Consider the following 23,174-nt stretch of genomic DNA (forward strand, 5'->3'; position numbering starts at 1 on the left):
AGGGCCCCCCCCCCCGTGTTTGACTTGCACTCAGTGTTGATTTATCTCCCGCCCAGAGTGTGTAATCCGACGTCTAATGGACTCACTGTTCATTAGTGAATTAACACGTTTACATCATGGCCGGCCGGCCGGCATGTGTTTTCAATTGGCCGAGGCCGAGCTTATTTTAGACTCGCGCCCATTGGGCGGGGATGTTTTGCGCCCGCAAACAGCCGAGCGTTACGCCAGCGACTCGGGGCAAGCCCGGGTCAACGGCGGCGGAACGTGACGGACGGGCCGTAACGCGTCGAGCCTCTCGCGAAGGCAGGCGGCCCACCACATTTCCTAAACGGCCACATTTCCATTGGGCAGTGGTGCCGTTGCGCTCGTTCGCTCGCTCTTGCTCACTCTCTCTCTCTCTCTCGTTCTGCACACGGTGGTTGGTCTGGCCAACCTTGTTGACCCACCGGCTTAGCTGTGGTTACACGCTGGACGCAAAGCACTCATTAATGATTTGAGGCCGCTCTTAACTCGTGTCAACAAACAGAGCGAGCGAGCGAGGGAGGGAGGGAGGGAGGGAGGCGGTTGCTGTGAGCGTGACACGTGCACGCGTGTGGCCTCCTCAATCAGCCCTCCCTCCTTCCATCCATTCATTTGTCACTTTTTTACAGTCCCCCAAAACATATGTGACATTTATCTTCACCGAGAGCGTGTGAAAAACCAGAGGCAGCTGCCGAGCGGGTCGCGCAGGAGTCGGTGTTGACCTACTAGGACTCGTGCAAATGTAAAATCAGCCGCGCATATTATTAGCTATCCAATCATGTCTGTCAAGCAATTTAGCTCGCCACAAGATGGAATTTGGTGAGAAAACATCTGTCACATGCGGCCAAAAATGTTGCTACCCATCGTCTGCTGGAATGAAAGCCAGAAAGAAGAAGTGGACTGCCGTGATTTACCGGAGATGGCCATTTGAAATGCCAAAGATGTTGCATCCATGCTGACAGACACTTTCTTCATCTTCTTTCTGGGCGGACAGCACAGCAGAGTGCGGGCAGAAAAGAGTGTTCCACGGGCCATGCCACAGCATGGCCGCAAGCCACAGCGGCGTAAAACACTACGCTGGGGTTTTACGTCTGCCCTCCCTCGCAAAGCCACAGCAGCCAGCGCCACCAGACAGAGCCGCCGTCTTTGCAGCCCCACCAGAAGCCAGCCAGTCGGCCAGCCAGTCAGCCAGCCTGCCGGCCGGCCGGCGCATGTGTTGCTTGGCAGGCCGGCTGAGGTTTATGCTAATGTTTTGGGTGACGGGTCGCGGGCGGGTGCGGGCAGACCACGGACCCACGCGGCCGGCCGCACAGCACACGCCCGACGGTCCTTTCAGTCACTAAGGGGCAGGCGTCGCAAACTTTTTACCTGTTCCAAAAATCAGCATATCAATAAAAAATAGCCCAGCTGGAATTAAGTCCGGTTCGCCGCGTAGGCGGCTGCTTTCACATCACGTCAATTCAAAACATGGTAATTTATATTCACAATTTCTACTCCAAACGTGAAGAACGCATCCGTGCTGGGAGAGGAGCATCGCTGAGGTCAAAGGGAAAAAAAAAACCCCAAAAAAACCAACGCTTTCTCCTGCTAAAAAGAAGCAGAAGGGGATTGAAAGCGTTTGCCGCGCTGGAATCGTTTCATCTTAGAAACATATTTCACAGGCAAAATGTGCATTGGCAGATATTTCCTGTCTGAAAAATAATGATTTAATGTAGCTGCGCTGGAGAGCGAGTCTGGACAACACGCTTTTGTCCCGTTTCGGACCTCCCCGACTCTCTGTCTCCAGGAGCCTGACGTTTATGGTTAACGTTTAAAAAAGAAGAAAAAAAAAGCTTAGCTGTAAATAAGGAAGTGGGCCCGGCCCGGCCCGGCCCGGCCCAGCAGCCGCTTTGAGGAGGAGGAGGCCGATCGTATATCATGCGAGCGAGCGAGCGAGCGAGCGAGTGAGCAATTCTTGGAGAGATTGAAGAGGGAGCGAGATGATGGCAAAAATGCTTGGCTGAGCCTGAGCACAAATGTGCAGGACGGACGGGCGGGCGGGCGGGCGTGCACCTGGTTGCAGCCGTCTGCAAATGTACAAAGAATACGTTGGGCCATGTCTCACTTTTGGCAAAAGTCTCAACATTTAGGCGGGATGTGATGTGTCCCTTTCCGATCAAACTGGCAACCGCTGCATTTCAATAGAAGCGGCAAGTAGGCGGAGGGCTCGCTCAGGCGGTCGCCATGACGCAGCAAACAAAACAACACAACGCATCACTTGGCCTTCAGCGGCGTCAGTCTTTTTGGACTTTCCGCCCAAAGCTCTTGAGAAGCTCATTGGAAGTGACCAGGACGGACGCCCAAGGTCACTGCAAAATTCTTTGGGCTTTTTCATTTTCTCACACGGAGATCTTTGGCTCTCCCGGCAGCGGTGGGGTGGCTGGGTGTTTTCCACAAAAGGGAAGACGTGACGCCGACCGACCGACCGACCGACCGGCCGGCCGGCCGACGCCCGGTGCTGGCGTCGCTCGCGCTCGCCGACTGAGCGGGCGACGTCAGCGTCCTCGTAAATCAAGATGGGCGTCGCGGCTGGCGTGGCGTGCCATGCCGCTCGCTTTAATTTGCAAAAGGGGAAACTTCTGCAGGCTGACAATTAGACACGTTTCAAGACGTCCAAATCTTGGCTCGCTCAAGGACACGAGGGCTGGGGAGCCAGCTCTGCGTCGGCAAACGAGCATGTCCGAGCCATGTCGAGTCCCGCCCTCTCTTGTTGAGAAGGGGGGGGGGGTTCCCTGCGGGTTGGCTTTCTCTGAGGTTCCGGACGTTCTCCCTTGGGCCAGCGGTTAGGGCCGGCCTCCTTGTGTGCGTTGACCCCCCTCCCCCCCGCCACCTGTTACTCCTTTTTGATTTGACAAGACACTTTATGGCAGTTAGCTGTGCATTTTCATGGCAGATTTCTCTTTGTCAGATTTGTTGAGTCCGTCAGGAGAATCCTGAGCTGCAGTCCAAATGTACTTGGACTAGGGTTGTGGAATCATCCCATGTACCCATCCCTCTCTGGCCCCATCTTTTCCCCAATTTGAGAAGAGCCAACAATTCTCTGCGGCAAAACAAAACCAAAGAAAGATGGAAAGTGAGAGAGGGCCTGGACTTTGGAACCTACGTATAACAGGAGTTCAACTTGCTGCCCTTTGGCTCCAAGTCGCGGCTGGCGGGCGGGCGAGATTGGAGCGTTGTCACGGACGCCGCCTTCTTGTCAGCGCAGGTGAGTGCAAACTTTGGAGGACGGGACGGGACGGGACGGGAAGGGACGGGGAGGCAGGGCGTTAACAACTCAACTGTACCGAGGTGGTGCCTGCATCTTCAAACCCAAAGAGGAGTTTGGAGTCCCCCCCCCCCCACCCCCGGCGGCCCCCCTCCCCCCTCCCCTCTCTCAGACACACAGGCTGACTCAGAGTGAAAGCGTCTCTCAGAAGCTGCTGCGCGGACCACCGCAGAAGATGCTCCAGTCTTGTTGAGACCACCGCACGTCCAAGTGCAGCCGGTGGGCCCAGGTCACGCACGCACGCTCGCTCGCTCGCTGCCGCCGCCGCCGCCGTTTCTAGCGCCTGGTGACTATCTTTATCCATTTTTGTTTTGAAATTGCCACACAGCGGGGAGAAATAAATAGCCCGGCTGGCTCACAGTGTCGGGAGGCAAACGAATGGAAAAGACTGGCGGGGGATTTCCCCGGGCTGCCTTCACGCCAATGGATGTGCGCAGAACTTTCAGCCCAAATCATTTCCCGTCGCTTCATTAACCAGGAGAGCGTTTGTAGGAGCTCCCGCTTTTGGCAGACTGTCAAAAGTGTCACGTAAGTAGCCTTTGCTTCTTTTCTCACCTGTGCCAACACAACGGCCCTTTTTGGTTGGACCCAACTAAACTGGCTGGCTGGCTGGCTGGCTGGCTGTTTTTCAGTTTTTAGCCTAGAAACAAGGAAGGAAGGATGTGCTCCTCCGTGGTGCTACTTCATCACTGGACTCTGGCTGCGTTGCTGCTGTGTTCTCCGGTGACGCCGCACGGGAGGCCAGCGGACGCGCTGAGCGGCCGAACGTGAGTTCTTTTCGACCTTCCAAAGCGGTAGCTCGGGTTCTGATTGTCCGATAAGCGCGCCGGTGCCGTCAAGTGGGAATGCAAGTGACTTTGCTGGCTTGGGAAAGTCTGGCTCGGACAGAAACATTCCTGGGCTCAAGCACAAAGTCGTTTTTGCTGCCCTCTACTGTTCCGAGCCCAGCTCAACTTCACCACCGGCACCTAATGGTAGCGGTGGCAAGGAACCAAATCTGAGCATTTCTTTGTGTTTTAGACTCCTGTCAATATTTTGCGCCATGCTCTGCAGTCACCATATGGTGGCAAGCAAATTGGATTCTTTTCAGTTATTGTTAGCTTGCTCGGCTTCCGCTAACTCCTTCTTGTCTGTTTGTCTTGCGTTTCGGTATGCTCGTTAAAAGACAGAAACGATTTGGACCATTTTCTTTCTCTAGCTATTCTGTTGACAAAAGAAAGTTGAACGCAGTGCATTTCAGTCCAAGCTTTGTCGAAGATCAACGCGTTGAAGTGTTTTCGCCCCTTTGCGTGTGTATCGGTGCGACACGTGGCGCCCGTTAGATGACAATTGACACGCGTCTGATGCCGGCGGCGGCGGCGGCGGCGGCGGATGCTGCTGCTGCTGCTTTGGCCCATGGCAGAAAAACAGAAGAGCAAGGAGGGCAGCGGCCTACTTGTCGCACATGTTTTTCTTTGCGGCGTGCCAAATTTACAAGACGTATTTCTTTGCACTCAGCGGGGAGGTCTGCGTGGGCTATCTGTCGGTCGGGCGTTGCCACTTGTTTACTTGTCTGCCTGCCATTTGTGGGGTCACTCCTTGCAGAAGATAGATGCCTTCATGACCTTTTAACCTCCTTCAGATGAGTTGACTACCACGGCTGAATTTGGTACGGTGGTCGCTCATCTCTTCTTCTGCAGCCGAGCGCCACTTGGCTAGCCCACTATGTCTCGTGCCGTTTGGAATCGGAACATGATTGACACAGGGACGATCACGCGTGAGGAAGGGCTTGCGTCGTCACGCCGGCCGCCTTAGTCGGCCGGCATGACGACCGAAGCAAATCTCCCTCGTTTCCGGCGTCCGTTTGACCCAACGTCGCCCTCTGCCGGCAGGCGGCGGTCGGTGAGCCACGCCCAGCTGATGCACGACAAAGGCCGCAGCATGCAGGAGCTCAAGCGTCGCCTGTGGCTGCAGGAGCTCCTGGAGGAGGTGCACACGGCCGACGAGCGAGCGCCGCCCGCTCACGGCGGAGCCTCGCCCAACTTCAGCGGCAACGACCTCCACCAGAAGCCCCCGGAGGCCACCAAGAACCTGCCTCACGGCTTCGGCTCGGAGCGCGAGGGCCCTGTTCTGCCGCAGGAGACCAACAAGGCGCTGGCCTACAAGGACCGCCCGCTCAAGGTGGCCACCAAGAGGAAAAAAAAGGCCCGGCTGGGCCGGCGCAGGGAGGGCGACAAGAAGCGGAGGAGGAGCCGCCGCTCCGTCCGGACTCGAGACTGAGCGACTAAGGAGGGCTGCACGCGGACCTGAACCCGGGCCCAATTTTGCCATCCGTGACGGCCCGTTATCAGATGATCGCCGGTCCTTTGGTGTCGGCCCTCGGCCTCGCCTTCTCGACCCGCCTAAACGTTTGACCCGGCCGGTCGGGAGTCGGGATGGCAAAACACCACAATTGTTTGCACGTTGCTCATTTTGCGCCGCCGGCCGTCACGCTGAATCCGAAACGTAGACACACTCCATCCAGCCTGCCCCCCTCCCAATCCACGCCACCGGAAGCCCGACGATCTGGGAGAGAAAGATTCTCCTCGGAAGTTATTCCGTGGTGGGGCGATCCGTTTGGTGAGCGTTAGAGGCCTTTGGTCGTCCCGTAGTTGTGGAACTTTTCCATTCCGTTTTCGGATCATGGAGAATTTGACATCCCGATGATTGGATGTCGCGAGCGATCACGACGCGGTCGGCGCGTTTCTTTGATTCCTCCAGCCGCGCTGCCATAATTTATTTCATCTGGAAGGTGTATATTTATTTGGTGAATGTATTGCGGTGCTGCTGACTGACTCCCATAATGCACTTTAGCGACGTATACGTGTTCTTTTGTGGTGTCTCCATGGTCCTGCTTTCTTTCTTTTTGTTTCCGTTTTTGTGGGCCCGCCAAATACGGATGTAATTTATTGGCGCTATAGTTTATTTTTATAGACCAAATCTGCCACAGTCGTTCCACGTCCTTGACTTGCACTGAGCGCTTAACGTACGGACGTACGGACGTACGTGTGCATGATTATTATTATCATTCATCAAGCATTAAAGCATTATGTATTCCAAACAACTGCCTTGTGCTTTTTTTCTTGCGCTTCTACTTTGATATCATTCTTTTGACTGCAAACATTGCCTGGAAGATCTTTCTTTTAGAGCTTTCTTTGGTCAAATATTAACTTGTCTTTCTCCTGGCCGCACACAAACTTTTGGACATGCGTTTCTATCTGCCTCCCTCCCTCCCTCCCTCCCTCCCTCGGACGCTCAGCCATTAGATGACGCGCAATCGTAAAAAAGGCTGATAAAAGAGGAAAAATCAATCTGCGGCTAAAATGAGCAGGAAGAAATGAAAAAGACGATCAATGAAGACTTCTGGAGGCAAAAAAATGTGGCAATGCTCAGCGGAAGAGCACAAAAAGTTTGAAGAAGAATTTGATTTCAAGTTTGGTCCAAGCAATGGCACAGGAGCCCTTTAAAAGCCCTACTCTTTTCAATTCAATTCAACTCAGTTCCATTGGATGTTGTCAGAGAAGCGCAACGAAGCTAGCAAGCCGAGTGTCGCTCCGAGGAAAAGCAGCATTATCTATTGGAAAAGTCAATCCAAAAGTTAGCATTTTGTTTTGTGGCGCCAAGAAGGACCAGGCGCTTTTCTCCGTGCGGCAGCAACTCGGCTGCTCTTTGGCCGTTCCTCTCCAAAGTCGCTCATGCAGAATCAACCAACCAACGCCAGCCGAGCCGTGTTTGCTCTTGCGCGTCTGGAGCTATCGTTGCGCCGCGGCCGCACAGGCGAGCGCACAGACGGACGGACGGACGGACGGACGGAAGGACGCTTTCTCTTTCTGAGAGAAGGGGAGCGGCAAAGCGCTGCTTGACATTGACGGCCGAGGACGGTGAAAAGGTGAGTGTCTCGTGATTTCTGCTATGGACAGACACGCTTGGACTTGTTCCTTTTCATAGCCTTAGCCTAATCATATCCAGAGTTATTGTTCAAACATCAACAAAACAAGTTTGCAAAAAACTTCCAAAGACTATTTGGCTAATAGTTGGACCTCCAATTTGAAGACATGATTTGAAAATCAATCAACGAATGATCCATTTCTCTCAGGAAAGACCGTGGCAGCAATTTCACTTTGAGCCCTGACGTTTGCGGGTTCAGCTGAGGTGAGCGGTCGCTCCGGTTCTGCCACCCGGAAGGACCGACTGCTTGAAAATGAAAGGTGGCGTTGGCGGCGACGGCAGCGCGGAGGTAAACACGGGCGTCCCCGAGGTAAACACGGGCGTCCCCGAGGTAAACATGGGCGTCCCCAACGTCTACGGTCTGGTGTTTGCCTGCACGTGCGGTGTGATCCTGGGCGTCGGCCTGGGCGCCAACCTGCTGGTCTTCACCTTGTTCGCCAAGTCCAAGACGCTGCGTCGGAACAGTCTGGACGTCCTGCTCCTCAGCGTGGCGCTGGCCGACTTGCTCACCCTGCTGCTCGTCCCCTTCACCCTGCACTCGGCCCTCAGCCACTCGTGGCCCACGGGCGACCTTTCCTGCAAGGTCTACCAGTTCCTTCTGGCCTTCGGCCTGGCGGCCAGCACCTACTCGCTGTGCGCCGTGTCGGTGGCTCGCGCCGCCGTCGTCACCAACCCCTACCGGCCTCTGGCCGCCGACTGGGCGGTCCTGGCGTTGGCGCTGGTCTGGGCCCTCAGCTTCTTCGTCAGCGTGCCTCTGCGGATGTTCGCCACCAAGGAGAGCCTGAGCCCCGACCTGGTCAGCTTCACCTTCTGCCTGCCCACCATCCAGGAGCACCACTACCAAGTGGTCCTGAGCCAGTTTGTGCTCTTCTATTTCATCCCCATGCTGGTGATCGCCTTCAACTACGCCCGCCTGGCGCTGTTTCTCCACAAGAGTCCGGTGATGTCGGCCTCCAGCGGCAGGAACACGCGGCGGGCCTCGCTGACGGTGTTCCTGGCCGCCGCCACCTTCTCGGCTTGTTGGCTGCCGGGCTACGTCCTGGAGCTGTGCGTCTACCTGGGCCTCTACCGCCACGGACGGGCCTGGGAACTCTTCTACTTCACCTGCACGCTGCTGCAGTACCTGCACCCGTGCGTGAACCCCGTGCTCTACGTTCTGCTGTCCAAGCGATACCGCCACAGGAGGGCGGCCTGGCGCTTCGGACGTCGTGGCAACAGAGTGCGGCCGCAGGTCAGCAGTGTGTCCGCCGACGCTTCTTAGACGGACGCTTAGTTGGCCGACCGAGGAGAGGACAGCTTGAGCAAAATCCAAGCTTCGCTTCAGGGCGGCACGGTGTCCGAGCCCATGGCGCTCCTCCGAGCGACGGGATCCGCCGCATCCCAAATATACAAGCGCTTGGCCGAAGGACCTCAAGCGGGAGTAGTTTGTCCATACGGGAATACTCTAAAGAGCCCCGTCTGAAGGCAAAAGGGACTTTTGCGGTGTAAAAACGTGACAGCGCGGTTAATGCTCTGGCCCCGCTTCTCGGCCCATTTGAATGGAAATCAAATGAAAATGAGCATTTTGAAAGGAAGCGCAGAGCTGAGCTGAGACCGACAGAACACGTGAAATCAAAACGTGGTCACATTTACAAGATTCAAATTCACTTAGAGTAAAAGGTCATCGATTCAATGTATTTACAAAACGTTTGCTTCTTTATTTGATACAAACGGTGTGTCGGCCTTCAATAACGTGCTTCATTTCTTTCTTTTTCGGGGGTGGCCGCCACTGATGTCAAAGCATTTGATGGGGTGATGACATTTGAAAGGGTCGGCGGCAGACAACAACAGACCTTATTCACGGCTTTTTTAACAAGCCATCGTAACAACTCATTGCCCCACGCGGGCCTCGCCAAACGTCTGAACGCCAACTCACGCTTCACTTGTTTTACCACGATGAAAGAATGTTTTGGTTTTTGCTTCAAGTCAACGAGAGCAACGAGTGAATCGGTCAGCGATGAGGGCTGCCACCATCCATCCATCCAGACACACAGACTGACTAGTTTGTCCAAAGCCGGCCCGGCGTCGTAAGCGCGCAGCTCGACACCAACTCAAGCAAATAAGTCATTGGCGACATTAACTGGCAAGAAATGGAAAGTCAAGGCTGTCAAATATAACTCAGGCGGGCGTAATTGCCAGCCAGCCAGCCAGCTAGCTTAACAGGCAGTCCTCCTCCCCCGCGCTTAACAAGCGACATCGGTTCACAAATTGGCATTAAAAGCTCCCCGCACAATATCAAGTCAACTTTGCAGATTCCTGTGAGAGCGCATTCTTCACACACACACATATACACACCCACACACCCACACACACACGCACACTGCTAGAGCGAGTGGGAGCAAATAGTTGCGGCCACGCGCACCGCCATGAGCTAATCATTCCGCGGGCCGTATCGCCAAGTGCAGCCCGTTTATTTATAGAAGTCCCTCAAAGTCGCTGCCTTCGGACGGGATTGGGTTTCAGCGCCGTCGAAAGCCGAAAATACAACGAGAGGCGACGCCAAATCGCTCCCTTTGGAAACGGCTGCTGCAATATTAACTGCAATGTCATCCAGCGCAATTCCACTTGTGTCATATTGAACACAAGCTCTTGCTTCACCTTTGACTTCAGCTATGCAATCGTGTCAACATTTGACGTGTGCACTCGTTTGACCTTTGCGTCGAGCTAGCCGCGCTATCTGCTTTCTGACGGCGTTCAAAACGTCGCCTTCGAGTCGACCGATCGATTCGAAACTGGGGCCGGGCGGAAAGCCGAGAAGGTGGCTTCCTCCGCTGGCACGTACGTTGTGATATCGTAAACGCACGAGCCCCTGAAGGTTTTCAAAGGACCGAAAATCGTCACTGTTCAAAAAGCAAACTATGATAAGAGTGGAGCAACTTGGCAAAGGTGCCACTTAACACTGCACCCCTCAAAGTTTTACAAAAGAGCATCCGATGAGGTCAAATGAAAGCAACCCGCCTGTAAAAGCCTCACCCCAGCAAGCCCTTCCCTTCCCTTCCCTTGCCATCCTGCAGGCAGGCAGGCAGGCATATCAAGCGCGACATCATCGGCTAAAACGGGCGGCGGCGGCTTAATCGAGGCCTGAAAGGCTAATCCGGGAGGCCGGCGTGTGACAAGAATACGGACGGGTCGTTCCGAGGAAGCCCGCCCTCTCCGACCGGACGCCTCCTGCTTGGTTATTGGCCGGGTGGGCGGGCGCCTCGCTCGCTTTCAGCGACCTTACAAGTGCGACCGCATGAAGACATCCTAGAAAAGCGAATCGTACCAAAGCCATGGCTCCTGTTCGGCAGACGTTGGACAGATACTACTCCAACTCTCAAGTCAAGTTAAAGCACAAGTTCTGTAAGCAAGAATTTCCCGGGTAAGACGTCATGACGTGCACATGGCCGCCCCACGCAAATCTGGACAATATGCACCTGCAGCAAAGCCTGCACACGGGATGGACCGAATTAACAAGAAAAGTGCTCATTGAGGCAAATAAGTCGTCGTCGCACGCAGAGGACAAAGAACATATGCGTTTGCATCCCGTTTGGTTGTAGATGCTAACCGCGCTAACCTGTCAATGACATTACGCGCCGCCCGTTAGCATTAGGCTAAACCTGCCTGTCGAAATGTACGAAGCGGCTTTAAACATACATGTCATTCCCTTGTTCTGAAGTATGAATGGCAACAGGGTTAGGATTATTTCGTGTACATTATTTCCCAGGGGAATTACAGCCGTTCCGTATCAGTCGAAGCGCTAATGAATCTTTTTGAAAAAGAATGTTGAAGGATCCGATGAACAGCAGAGCTCGACTATTGGAATGAACGTGTGATTGAGCTCCCCCGATAGAACACACCCTCGCACGGGATTATAAATCACGTGTCCATGCCACAGCTTGTTTGTTTTTGTTTCCTTGGCGACGTTCAACATGAGCCAGACGCTCCGTTTGCTCAACTGCGGCCACCGACTGCCACATTCGTGTCCTCGCGCTTGTTTTGTTACTGATGTTACCACACACACACACACACACGCAACAAGAGTGTGATGACATGTAAACAGTTGAGATGACATGTAAACAGTTGAGATGCAACACTGACTGATGGACAGTCCTATACGGTTAACATTGTCCAAATGCAGAATACAAGGTGAAGAACAATATTGGGTGGTGAGACACATGTTGCTTCACCTTCTATGAACGTTGTTGGGACAACGCATCGATCAATGCGGAGGAAACCCGCTTGACGTTCCTCGTGTGAAAAAGCAGGAAGCGGTATGGCCAAAAAGCCAGGACACTTGTCTTAAGGGGCTAGGCCAAGCAACAACCCCCCCCCCCACCCCCTGTGTTGCAGGGTGTACAAGTGAGCCCTTTGAGCACTACCAACGCTGTTATTTTGGCTCCCTGAAGAAGACGACGTTGCCCCTGCTTCTCGAGTATCAGTCAAGCCAGCATTTTCCACTGGCGAGGGCCGTGCGGGAATGTGTGTATGTGTGCGTGTGCGTGTGCGTGTTCACGTCTCGCAGGATTTTAGCTTATTTTGGCCACAATAAATATAAGCTCATCTTGGCGGCTGCGGTCTTGTTTCTTGAAGTGTGAGTGAGGGGACACCGGCGGGTTCCCCTTGCGACAGGAATAGCGCCATGATTTCATGAATGATGGGGTGGGGTGGGGTGGGGGGCGCATTTGTCACGGGGTCCGGACAAACACCATCGAAAATAAGGAGGCTCGGGGGAAGGAGCGTCAATAGCGGCGGGAGCTTCCGCGTTTACCCAAGTCGAGCGTCGGAGGGCCGGCAGCAAATGTCATCTGCTCTTCCAGCTTGGGGACGGAGGGAGGGAGGGACAGTTCGGGAGCGAGGAGGGGAGGGCCGTGCGCTTTCAAATGGTTATGAATATGATAGCCACCTCCGCCCATTCGCAACGGGTCGATCCGTCTCGCACGGCCAGGCTCTAATCTGACAAAGGGATCGTGTAAATCAAACAAAAGGGCTACGGGCGACCAGCTCCTTTCAGGGGGCGGGGGGGGGTGGGGTATTTCCTCCAGGAATCCAGGACCTGCCGCAAAGGTGACAATCTGCATGAGAAAGGACACTTGAGAGGTGAGTGGCAACCCTTGAACCCTTGGGAGGGGTGAAAAGATGACCGTGGTGTCCCAGGAGAACCGCGACGAGACGGCGGCGGTCACTCCCTTGTTGGAGGAGCAGGAGTGTAGCGAGAGGGTGGTCATCAACATCTCGGGCCTGCGCTTCGAAACCCAAGTCAAGACCCTCTCGCGCTTCCCCAGCACGCTCTTGGGGGATCCCCGCAAAAGGATGCGCTTCTTCGACCCGCTGAGGAACGAGTACTTCTTTGACAGGAACCGGCCCAGCTTCGACGCCATTCTGTACTACTACCAGTCCGGGGGGAGGCTGCGCAGACCGGTGAGCGTCCCCGTGGACATTTTCCTAGAGGAGATCAAGTTCTACGAGTTTGACGAGGAGACGATCGAGCTTTTTCGAGACGACGAGGGTCTGAGCAGGGAGGAGGACCGACCTCTGCCTAACAACGAGTTCCAGAGACAACTCTGGCTCCTGTTTGAGTATCCGGAAAGTTCCGGGCCCGCTCGCATCATCGCCATCGTCTCCGTAATGGTCATTCTGATATCCATCATCATTTTCTGCTTGGAGACGTTGCCCGAGTTTCGCGAGGTCCCCGCGTCGGGGGGGCAGGAGCTCCACGTCAACGGCAGCGGCCACGGCAAGGTGAGGAGTCCCTTCACGGACCCCTTCTTCATGGTGGAAACGCTCTGCATTGTGTGGTTCTCCTTTGAGTTCACCATGAGGTTCCTGTCCTGCCCCAGCAAGGCAGCATTCTTCAAGAACATCATGAACATCATAGACGTGGTGGCCATCGCGCCGTACTTCATCACCCTGGGATTGGACTTGGCCGAGCACCAGGGCAGCAGCCAGCAGGCCGCCTCGCTGGCCATCCTGAGGGTCATCCGTCTGGTCCGCGTTTTTCGGATTTTTAAGCTCTCCAGACACTCCAAGGGTCTTCAGATACTCGGGCAGACCCTGCACGCCAGCCTCAGGGAGCTGGGCCTCTTGATTTTCTTCCTCATCATCGGGGTGGTCCTGTTCTCCAGTTCGGTGTATTTTGCCGAAGCCGAGGACCCCGAATCCGGCTTCTCCAGTATCCCCGACGCCTTCTGGTGGGCGGTGGTGACTATGACCACGGTGGGCTACGGAGACATGTGCCCCAGCACCATCGGGGGCAAGTTTGTAGGATCCTTGTGCGCCATCGCCGGAGTGCTGACCATCGCTCTACCCGTGCCCGTCATCGTGTCCAACTTCAACTACTTCTACCACCGAGAGAACGACGAGGAGGATCGCTTGCAGTTTGTGCACGTGACCTGCGGACAGCCGCAGACGTCGTCCGGGGACGAGCGCTCCCTGTCCAAGACCGAGTCCTACCGGGAGGATGACTTGGAGAGCTTGACCCAGATCCAAATCTACACCGGGAAGCTGACTGACGTATGATGAGAACGGGCGGTGAGTCGGGCAGCGGGCCCTTCTCTGCCAGACGTGCGTTTCGGACCATGTTCCGGCTTTGCTATTGATTCTCTTTCCGGGAACGTCCACGAGTTACCGACTGGCAATGGTCAAGTGTCCGATCCCGAGCGACGGTACTGCCGTACGCAGAGCGGACGGTGTCAAATTTGGAACATACGATAGGCGGATTCTGAATGAAACGAGTGAGGTGGTGTGCCCAGCTGCCAGTGTGCTCGTCAAAAAAGCGCCAATCCACTGTTTCCAACTGCAGATAACTAAGATGGCTTCCGAGTCCATCGTGGAGCTTGTTCCAGTGGCTACATAGGACATTAGTGTGGGAAGAGCGCCTCCCTGTGGATACCTGCACTTTTGCAGTGTACGCTTCAGACTAACCATTAAATGTCCACCAACATATTTTGTTGTCTGTTGAGGAGCTGAATTCTTTGACTTCCTTCCAGGCGTCAGAATTCTGACGCCGAAGCTTGTCGTGTCATCCATCATCATCAGCGGCAATAGCGACAAGACTTTTGCTTGTGAACCACGGAGGCCTCTCACAAGAAGTACAATTGGAAACCTTTGCCTCAACGGACGATGAAAAGGCTTTGGGGTAAAAGACCCTTGTCAATATTTTTCTACTTTTCAGCACAAACCGTTTCAAACAAATGAGAACTTTCAGTGCACCTTGTTTCGGACAGCCGCTGAAAATGGCATGGTACGTATATAGTCTTTATTTTTCTAACCTGTATGTGAATTGAAGTTCATCTTGTTTTGTTTTTTTAAAAAGAAATAAATGCAAAGCAATCAGGGACATGTTTGTGTTCAAAGACGGGCTCCTGACCTAACTTTCCCGCCCTGCCCTGCCTGCGTCCGTCGTCCTCCACCCGGGTCCCCTTCCGTCCTCATTCGTCCTCCAAAAGGGCTTTGTCGGTCCAATTCGATTTCAGCATGGATGCGTCGCCACGTTCGATATTTTGACCTTCACGTACAAAACCTGGCTTATGGAATGACTATTGTGAACTTGGACATCTGCCAAAAGCTCAGGCAAAAAAGTCGACCTTCTGAAATGACGCCGATCTAAATCAAAGAGTTGATTGGACATTCCGCCATCTAGCGGAAGAGCATTTCTTTGCTTCTCATTCGCAGCGACTGGAGCTCCAAGGACACACGGCTGCACTTTGCCTGCGGCACCAAATTGTGATAGGTACGAGTCATTGACTTCAAAATGACATTGAAGGAAAAAATATCTTCTGGCACACTTCCAAACATTTTGGCCAAAGTTTTTCCGGTGAGTCAGCAAGGACACACACGGACACGCACGCACGCACGCACACAGTCATGCACAATGAGAAACAGAATAATGAGAGGAACGGCAAACCGAAAGAAGTGCTGCACAAAAATATTGACAGCAATTTGAAAGTGACGTTCCACATCAAATGCTTCTGATGTGACGGACGTGAGCAATAGCTTTGAATTGTACGCAAAGCATCATTTCAACGTGCCTACACGCCATCCATCCATCCATCCATAGATAGACAGATAGATAGCCTAGTGGCGCTTTCCTAGCGAGCAAAGCTTGCTGAGGAAAATACCTGCATCACCTTGCTTTTGTTTTGCTCTTTGGCAGAATTGCAGCCGTCGCAAGCACGCATAGCACAACTCGTGCTCGTGCTCGTGCTCGTGCCGCTGCTTTCAAGAGTCGCTCTGCATTGCGTCGAAAGCTCCAACTCCTCCTCCTCCTCTCTCTCTCTCTTGCTCTCTCTGGCTCTGCCTCCCCCCCCCTCCTGCATCCATCCTTCCATGCGTCCGTCCACTTGCATGTAAAAACGCCGCAGAGGAACGGTTCTCTCCATCATGTATGTATTTCTTGCTCTTCTCTCTCCCTCTTTTGAACGTCGGCCAAGTTCCGCCGCGGTGGGCTCACTGGCTGGCTCTCGGCCGCTTTCCGCTGATGTCCGGATAACGTCAAGGGGCGCCGTATGGCTCCTTTAATGTAGCGGCCGCCCCGCCAGCGCACGGGCTTCCTTCCATCCTCCACCTTCGCCCACCCTGCCTCCCTCCCTCCCCCCCCCCCCTCCCTCCCCTTTCGGAATTGCAGCGTAAAAACACACACTCGCGCAAAACGCCACATCTCCTCCCGCAGTGCACTGTGAGGGAGCTTCTGCCCGCATCCCGCATCCCGCATCCCGCATCCCGCCTGGTCCTGCTGCATCCCGGCAGCCATGTGATTCTTTGGGATTTTTCTTGCTTGTTGTCGTTTTTCCTCCGCCGCCACCTCTCTACTGGACGGGAGCTGACATGTGAAACACTTCACATGGATGCTTGGACCGGAGCGCCTCGGAGACCACCTCATCTGCCAACGTCACCCCGAGGTAAGACGCACCAAAGTATCTTGCGGCTCTCCGATAAATGTTTGACACGAAGGAGAAAGCCGCCACGCCACGCCACGCCACATCACGCACGCCACGCCTGTGCTGTGCATCGGAAAAAAAAGCTCCGGTATGAATGTTATGCGTCAAAAAATAGCGGGCCGCGTATGCCCTCCGTGCTCCAAACTTATGTCGTGTCATGGCTCCGAGCTGCAGTGATGAGGCAAGCGGAGTGACGGACGGGGACACTTTTTCAAAAGCCTTTCCTATGACTCCGAGCGCCTGGCTAATTGAGCCCGAGAGGAGCGGATAAATAAATAAGTAAAGTGGAGAAAATGCTGAGCAGGCAAATATCTTTCTCTGTTCGCTGTTTGATCCCATTACTCCCCCACCCTACCCCACCATCGTCCTCCTCCTCCTCCTCCTTTTCTCCCCCCCCCCTCCCCCCCTCCCTCTCTCCGGATGGCAGAAGCAGCAGTGTTGGAGGGAGAGCGGCAATGGTCAAGTCAGCGAGAACCGCAGTGGAGCCGCACTGAGGCAAATTCAGCCGAGCAGCCCCCTCGTGTCCTGGGGGTGGGGGGGACATTCCCAGCACTTTGAGAGGCGCAGGAAGTCCAAAAGGTCCTAATCCGCCCCGGCGCTCACTTTGAAGGTCAGACTAACCGCATCCCCGAGCCGTAAGCAAGCGCCCACCCCGACCGCCGCCGCCGCCAGCCCCAAAATGACGGTGGTCCCGGGAGATAACGTGGACGAGACCTCGGCCGTGCCGGGCCACCCCCAGGACGCCTACCCGCCGCCTCCTGACCACAACGACCACGAGTGCTGCGAGCGGGTGGTCATCAACATAGCCGGTCTCAGGTTCGAGACGCAGCTCAAGACCCTCTCGCAGTTCCCAGAGACACTGCTGGGAAACCCCAAGAAGCGGATGCGCTACTTCGACCCCTTGCGGAACGAGTACTTCTTCGACAGGAACCGGCCCAGCTTCGACGCCATCCTGTACTACTACCAGTCCGGGGGGAGGCTGCGCCGGCCCGTCAACGTACCCTTGGATATGTTCTCGGAGGAGATCAAGTTCTACGAGCTGGGGGCGGAAGCCATGGAGAGGTTCCGAGAAGACGAGGGCTTCATCAGGGAGGAGGAGCGACCCCTGCCCGAGAAGGAGTTCCAGCGGCAGATCTGGCTTCTCTTCGAGCACCCGGAGAGCTCGGGCCCGGCCAGGGGGATCGCCATCGTGTCCGTCATGGTCATCCTCATTTCCATCGTCATCTTCTGTTTGGAGACTTTGCCGCAGCTCAAGGAGGAACCCATGGGCCACATGGAGACTATCGGCAACGTCACCACCTACTACAAACCAAACATCCTCACCGACCCCTTCTTCGTCATCGAGACCCTCTGCATCATCTGGTTCTCCTTCGAGTTGATCGTGCGCTTCCTGGCCTGCCCCAGCAAACCGGCCTTCTTCAAGAACATGATGAATACCATCGACATCGTGGCCATCATCCCCTACTTCATCACGCTGGGCACCGAGCTGGCCGAAGACCCCGACGCCGAGGGGGTGGGCGAGCAAGCCACCTCTCTGGCCATTCTCAGGGTGATCCGTCTGGTGCGGGTCTTTCGGATCTTCAAGCTGTCCCGGCACTCCAAAGGACTGCAGATTTTGGGCCAGACCCTCAAGGCCAGCATGCGAGAGCTGGGACTGCTCATCTTCTTCCTGTTCATCGGCGTCATCTTGTTCTCCAGCGCCGTCTTCTTCGCCGAGGCCGAGGAGCAGGATTCCTTCTTCCGAAGCATCCCCGACGCCTTCTGGTGGGCGGTGGTGTCCATGACCACGGTGGGCTACGGCGACATGGTGCCGGTCACCATCGGCGGCAAGATTGTAGGATCTCTGTGCGCCATCGCCGGCGTGCTGACCATCGCACTGCCCGTGCCCGTCATCGTGTCCAACTTCAACTACTTCTACCACAGGGAGACGGAGGGAGAGGAGCAGGCTCAGCTGCTCAACGTCAGCAATCCCAACATCCCCTCCGACAGCAACTCCAGCCGCCGCAGCTCCTCCGTGGTCAGCAAGTCCGAGTACATGGAGATCGACGGGGACCTGAACAACAGCATCGACAACTTCCGGGAGGCCAACCTCAGAACTGGCAACTGCACTATAGCTAACCAGAACTGTGTCAACAAGAACAAGCTGCTCACAGATGTTTAGGCACCGCGACCACGGTGGAGCGCCGCCGCCGCCGCCGCCGCCGCCGGGCTTACTTAGGGCCTGCCTGCTAAAAAATGCCCATAGAGAAGAAGCTAACACTTAGACTTAGACCACACTTAGGTAGACTAATCGATTCTTCTAATCCTGCAAGTACAGCGTATAACCCAGACGCCTCCTCTCCAAACTAAAGAAGTACGGATGACCCCGCCCCACCTACCCCCCATATACACAACTAGGTGTTAGGCTGCAGAGCACATTCTTGTCTTATCAGGCCATATAATGCATGGAATACCGAGAAGCAACGCTGCGGAAAAGTCATCGTAAAGCAAGCCACAGTACGTGTTGCATCCTCACCACCGCAAAAAGGATCTAACCATTTTGCAAAAAGCACCTTATAGGAAGGAGGAAGACCGACCTGGATGTAAACATGTCTGCTCGCTCCCCGGGACACGGGCGGTGGTGGAATGGCGGGCCGCTGAGCCAGAGAGCCAGCCAGCCAGCCAGCCAGCCAGCCAGCGATCTCGTCCAGCTTCCCGCATGACGACGGACTTTCCGTTTTGACGCATGCAACCAAACGTATACGTATTACTTGCCATCACGGAGCGGAGCGGATCGCCGCCGCCGCCGCCGCCGCCACCACCACCACCGCCGCCCACCTTTTTGCACCCGGATGAGGGCTTTGAGTTGACATCTGGGATTTGAATGTTCAATCTTGAGGGGACAGACACTTTGGAAATGAGACCATAGCATGAGAAAGCGTAACCTGCATTATGTTCTACGGACTTTTGTACCCCTGCATATGTAATGCATGACATGAGCAAGCGACTGGTCAGGCACTTTGCCGTGTCCTTTTTGGGTCAGGGAAACGACTGCATTCCGACGTATCCGAAGCCACGCTGTAAGAAATCCAAGTAACCGCTGTTTGTCCAATCTGCATTTAATCGGTTCCAATAGCGCAGTGCATGAGCCTGGCTTCCATTTCCGCATCAGGTTTGCTTTTGGAGTGGGAAGGATTGGAATTCTGCTAGTGCCTTTAATTCCGCTCGCCGCCAGGACCGGTGGAAGTGCCTCTCGGTAGTCCTGGGACGTGTGAGGTGCTGCTCGAGCTCATAATAAGACCACCACCACCACCACCACGACGACGACGACGACAAAGAAGAACCCTGAGCCGGCCGGATGAGTGGGCGACAATGAGGAAAAAAAGAAAGAAAATATATATATATATATATATATCTCTCTGAAGGACACGGATGGCGGCTCTCACGCACAAGCTGCTTTTGGCTTCATGACGCTTAAGCAAGCAGCCACGTAATGTACTTTCCATGTTTACCAATCCAAATCAAAAGGGAATCCTTGCAGGTTTTGGCCATCATTTATTCATGCTTGCCTTGCCTGCCTTGTTTTTTTCTTCGTGCTTTTTTGCTCGGCTGCTGGCTTAGCTTTGTGCTCTGTGCTTCCAAAACAGGGTCTCTACCTCAGGCAGGTCGTCGCAAACGTGCTGCACAGGCGCATGCGAGCTTCGCTGCGGGCCTTTCTTCCTTGCGCCCGCCCGCCCGCCCATCTTCCCTTCACTTCTTTTTTGGCTTCCTTCATAGCACCCTTTGTCCCTTGCTTGCTTCACTTATTTTTGCTCCCTTCCTTTGGTCCTTCAGGTATTTCTTTGCGCCCTATCCATCCTCCCTTGCTTCAGCCATAGCACTCCAAAGTGCAGCGGAGCAATCTGGAATGTGAGCGCCATCCATCCAAAGTACCATCCATCGCCTGCCTTCACACAAGCACTTAAGGAAGGACAAAAGAAGGGAAAAGCAAAAGGGTGGCACCGTCTCTAGCTCACGCGGCATCTCTTGCTTTGTTTTTGTCGCTGACGCTACGCACAATCAGAATGTTGATTTGGATCGTGAGGAACCGTTTAGGACGTCGGCTCCTCCAACGCAACGCATGCTCCATGACACACACGCACGCAGACGCGCACACACACACACACGCATGCATGCACTTACACGCGCACACATCATCTTGGGCATTGCAGTACAGTGCACACTTTGCACATGCTTCATTTTGGCTGCAGTTGGTCATTTTGAAGAATGACATTATTTCATTTGGTTGATCCTGTTCAATAAGTCCATGATTGAATTTTTCACATTTTATTACTTTATGTATTTTGTACTTTTTTGGGGGAAAAAAATCATAGTAGATAAGACCCACGGCAGCGAGGCTGGCACTTCAAGTTATTTCCAAATGCATTTGCCTTTTTTTTTTTTGGTATTATTTTCTGACTATGCTTTTTATTTGACCTCAAAATGCGAGGACATTTCAGTGGACCGACAAAGTGAGCAGATCTTGTATCTAAAGTGACACACCACTGTCATCTACTGGTGGTTGCGCATCACTAAAGTTGTTCCCAAGCTCTTCAGCATTTCTGCTACAGCTAGACCAGACTAGAAAAATGTGTTTAGATGTACTATTTTTCATGAACGATTATGATTTTGGACATGGTTGTGTGCGTGTGTGTGTGTGTGTGTGTGTACGCACTCTTAACAGCAATACATGTGTCTCAAACGTTTTACTTGAGTGTGTGTGTGTGTGTGTGTGTGTGTGTGTGTGTGTGTGTGTGTGTGTGTGTGTGTGTGTGTGTGTGTGTGTGTGTGTGTGTGTGCATGTGTGTGTGTGTGTGGGCGTGTGTGTGTAAAAATGTATTTTTAAATGGTGCAGACAAGAGAGCTGCTAAAATGTGCACATCTGCAGCTCAGTTGCTGCAAAATCACAGATGACAAATTGTTCCAGTAGAATTGAGCCACTGAGAGCTCGAGTGGGCTGACTCCAAATGTTGAGGTCTTTTTTTCGACATCTCGTCAAAGATGATGATTTTGATGAAGTCTAATGAATATTTTGCTCACAACTTAAGCACAGCCTTTATTTGCAGTGTTGAAGTATCATTTGAGTTGCAAGTCAGAAAAGAAAAAAATTGAGGTTCGACTTTTGTGCAATAATGGACCGAGTTCAAACGTGAGTTGGGAAAAATAGCCAAGTAAAGGCATATTTCCGGAGAAAAAAAAAAGACACAAAGTGCAAGGTACCGAAACGGTGGCGTAAAAACCGAGGTACGGACCGTACCGACGCACCCCGACTTTGTTCCAAATGAAACGCGAGGTGCGAGAACCGCCAATGACAAGACTCCGTGAATAATTGCCGTGCAAAATCATTGCCACAAAACAAATTGGAATAAGCTAGGGGTGGCGCAAATCATGGTGGACAGGATCCCCCCAAAAGCTTCCAAACTTTGGCAAAGCGCACCATACGCCGCGACACGCCGTATTTATTGCAATCGATAGAAGGCCAGAAGGCCGTCCGTCGGCTTTTATGGACCTTTCAGTGGCGGCACTTAACGTGGATGAGTGGAAGACGTTCCCCCGGAAGACGCGGATGAGTGTTATGACGGGAAAAAGGGAGGGCCGTGTTTTCTCGCTTGTTATTTTGCCAATTATTTTTACTCTGAAGTAAACGCGCTCGCATGGTCCACAGAAGACTGCATGAGCTTCGCCTTGCAACCCGGAGACGCGCTTCACCTTGGCAACATTTCGGAAAGCGGCTCTAGTTCGGGCTTTGGCGGGCAACAAGAACCCGGCGTTGAAGGGCTACCAGTAGCTGCGCACACTCAACTTTCTCCAATGAAAACACGCACACACACACACACAAAACGGCTTTTTTCTTCAGGACGTTTGTCGTCGGACACGCGCGACGGACGGTTGGCAGCGGGCCGCTCTGGAGCCAAAACAAAAAGGACTTTGCAAGTTTTCTTTTCACTCCCCGAGCAAAGCAAACGGATTGCATCATGGTTATGTTGTCATGTGTGTGTGTGTGTGTGTGTGTGTGTGTGTGTGTGTGTGAAGACAGAGGCATGGTCTGTGATCTATGCAAGGGTTCTCTAATTCCGTTTTGTTTTCTTCTTAGGTCATGTCACTTCTGATTTCATCTTCTATTTACTCCAATAAATTTTTAAGGATCAGCTCTTGTTTGGTTTTTCCCTCGCTCACTTCTGGCAAAAATATAAAGAGTCAACTTTCAGTCAACTAAAACTTGACGAGGACCGCTGGCTCGCGCCAAAGGCCGGACTAAAACCGCGCCGCCCAAAACAAGACTATACGCTCGTATCCCGACTGGAGTTGGCTCCATACATGCTGCCGTTCTCTCACTTCCTCTTGGACGCCGTCGTCAGCGTTTTGTCCTCTCAGCGGCGTTTCAAACAATCAATACACTTGTCACATAAGACAAAAGTACTCCTATCGATCATCTGCGTGCAACTCGCCGACTAACTCACGACCGGCCATCCGCCCGCTTGAATTTTGTCACGTTAAGCCGAACTTGACGCTGCTTATTTTATTTGAGGGCAAAGTGAATGTGCAGATACGCATCCCAAAAATATTCGGGAGGCAATAGAACCACATGGCATTTATGCTATAAGCATGCTACATTAATACTTAGCAGATTAGATTGATTCAACAAATGACTGACATTTCAAATTGAACATTGAATCCCCAAAAACAATGGAGGGCAGCGGGGTATCGTCAGAATGTCACGGACTATAGAGAAAACAAGCGTGAACTTACTTTTGGGCAGCAGAGGACGTGATTCATGCAATTTCTTGAGGACCTGCACTTGTGGAAGAGGTGCCGAGATTGAGGCAAGGAGCTTCATTTGGAGCCATCTCACTGAAATATGGCGGTACCTTGAGATACAAGTAACGCCACATATGAGTTTTCAAGAT

General features: G+C 53.5%; 4 protein-coding genes and 1 long non-coding RNA gene across 7 annotated transcripts in view; 4 read left to right on the forward strand and 1 right to left on the reverse strand.

Moving 5' to 3' along the window:
* Positions 1-23,174, reverse strand: part of LOC148397186 (uncharacterized) — a 33,443-nt gene that overhangs the window by 9,848 nt on the left and 421 nt on the right. Inside the window, exon 2 of the long non-coding RNA XR_015858994.1 lies at positions 23,017-23,135. This is a non-coding gene — a long non-coding RNA (uncharacterized LOC148397186). The remainder of the gene's footprint in view (positions 1-23,016; positions 23,136-23,174) is intronic.
* LOC148397187 (parathyroid hormone-related protein-like) lies at positions 3,464-6,382 on the forward strand. The gene is made up of 4 exons (XM_088378299.1): positions 3,464-3,554; positions 3,654-3,853; positions 3,958-4,092; positions 5,197-6,382. Exons 3-4 carry the CDS (start codon positions 3,986-3,988, stop codon positions 5,582-5,584), a joined length of 495 nt encoding a protein of 164 aa, XP_088234425.1. The 5' UTR covers positions 3,464-3,554; positions 3,654-3,853; positions 3,958-3,985; the 3' UTR covers positions 5,585-6,382.
* On the forward strand, positions 7,629-8,552 carry LOC148397188 (galanin receptor 2a). The gene has a single exon (XM_088378390.1). The coding sequence runs from the start codon at positions 7,629-7,631 to the stop codon at positions 8,550-8,552; it is 924 nt and encodes a 307-aa protein (XP_088234516.1).
* On the forward strand, positions 12,345-14,509 carry LOC148397189 (shaker-related potassium channel tsha2-like). Its single transcript, XM_088378271.1, has one exon. It carries the CDS (start codon positions 12,449-12,451, stop codon positions 13,826-13,828), a length of 1,380 nt encoding a protein of 459 aa, XP_088234397.1. The 5' UTR covers positions 12,345-12,448; the 3' UTR covers positions 13,829-14,509.
* LOC148397190 (potassium voltage-gated channel subfamily A member 1-like) lies at positions 15,173-22,415 on the forward strand. Of its 3 annotated transcripts, none has more exons than XR_015858990.1 (3): positions 15,173-16,209; positions 16,676-19,307; positions 19,400-22,415. XR_015858990.1 is itself a non-coding variant. In XM_088378270.1 (3 exons), the coding sequence occupies exon 3, from the start codon at positions 16,928-16,930 to the stop codon at positions 18,407-18,409; it is 1,482 nt and encodes a 493-aa protein (XP_088234396.1). In that variant the 5' UTR covers positions 15,173-15,693; positions 15,981-16,209; positions 16,676-16,927; the 3' UTR covers positions 18,410-22,415. The 3 variants fall into 3 exon arrangements, 2 of the variants coding, with proteins under 2 accessions (XP_088234396.1, XP_088234395.1); XM_088378270.1 differs by having other exon boundaries at positions 15,173-15,693; positions 15,981-16,209; positions 16,676-22,415; XM_088378269.1 differs by having other exon boundaries at positions 16,676-22,415.

Source organism: Syngnathus floridae, chromosome 6 (genome assembly GCF_059516105.1).
Source record: "Syngnathus floridae isolate MCC-2025c chromosome 6, RoL_Sflo_1.0, whole genome shotgun sequence".
NCBI lineage: Eukaryota > Metazoa > Chordata > Actinopteri > Syngnathiformes > Syngnathidae > Syngnathus > Syngnathus floridae.

Bases quoted from the DNA above. Each gene is read 5' to 3' on its own strand.
- LOC148397188 (XM_088378390.1), top strand. From the start codon at position 7,629: ATGGGCGTCCCCAACGTCTACGGTCTGGTGTTTGCCTGCACGTGCGGT.
- LOC148397187 (XM_088378299.1), top strand. From the start codon at position 3,986: ATGTGCTCCTCCGTGGTGCTACTTCATCACTGGACTCTGGCTGCGTTG. The intron at 4,093-5,196 runs GTGAGTTCTTTT...CTCTGCCGGCAG, and splicing joins GACGCGCTGAGCGGCCGAAC to GCGGCGGTCGGTGAGCCACG.
- LOC148397190 (XM_088378269.1), top strand. From the start codon at position 16,928: ATGACGGTGGTCCCGGGAGATAACGTGGACGAGACCTCGGCCGTGCCG.
- LOC148397189 (XM_088378271.1), top strand. From the start codon at position 12,449: ATGACCGTGGTGTCCCAGGAGAACCGCGACGAGACGGCGGCGGTCACT.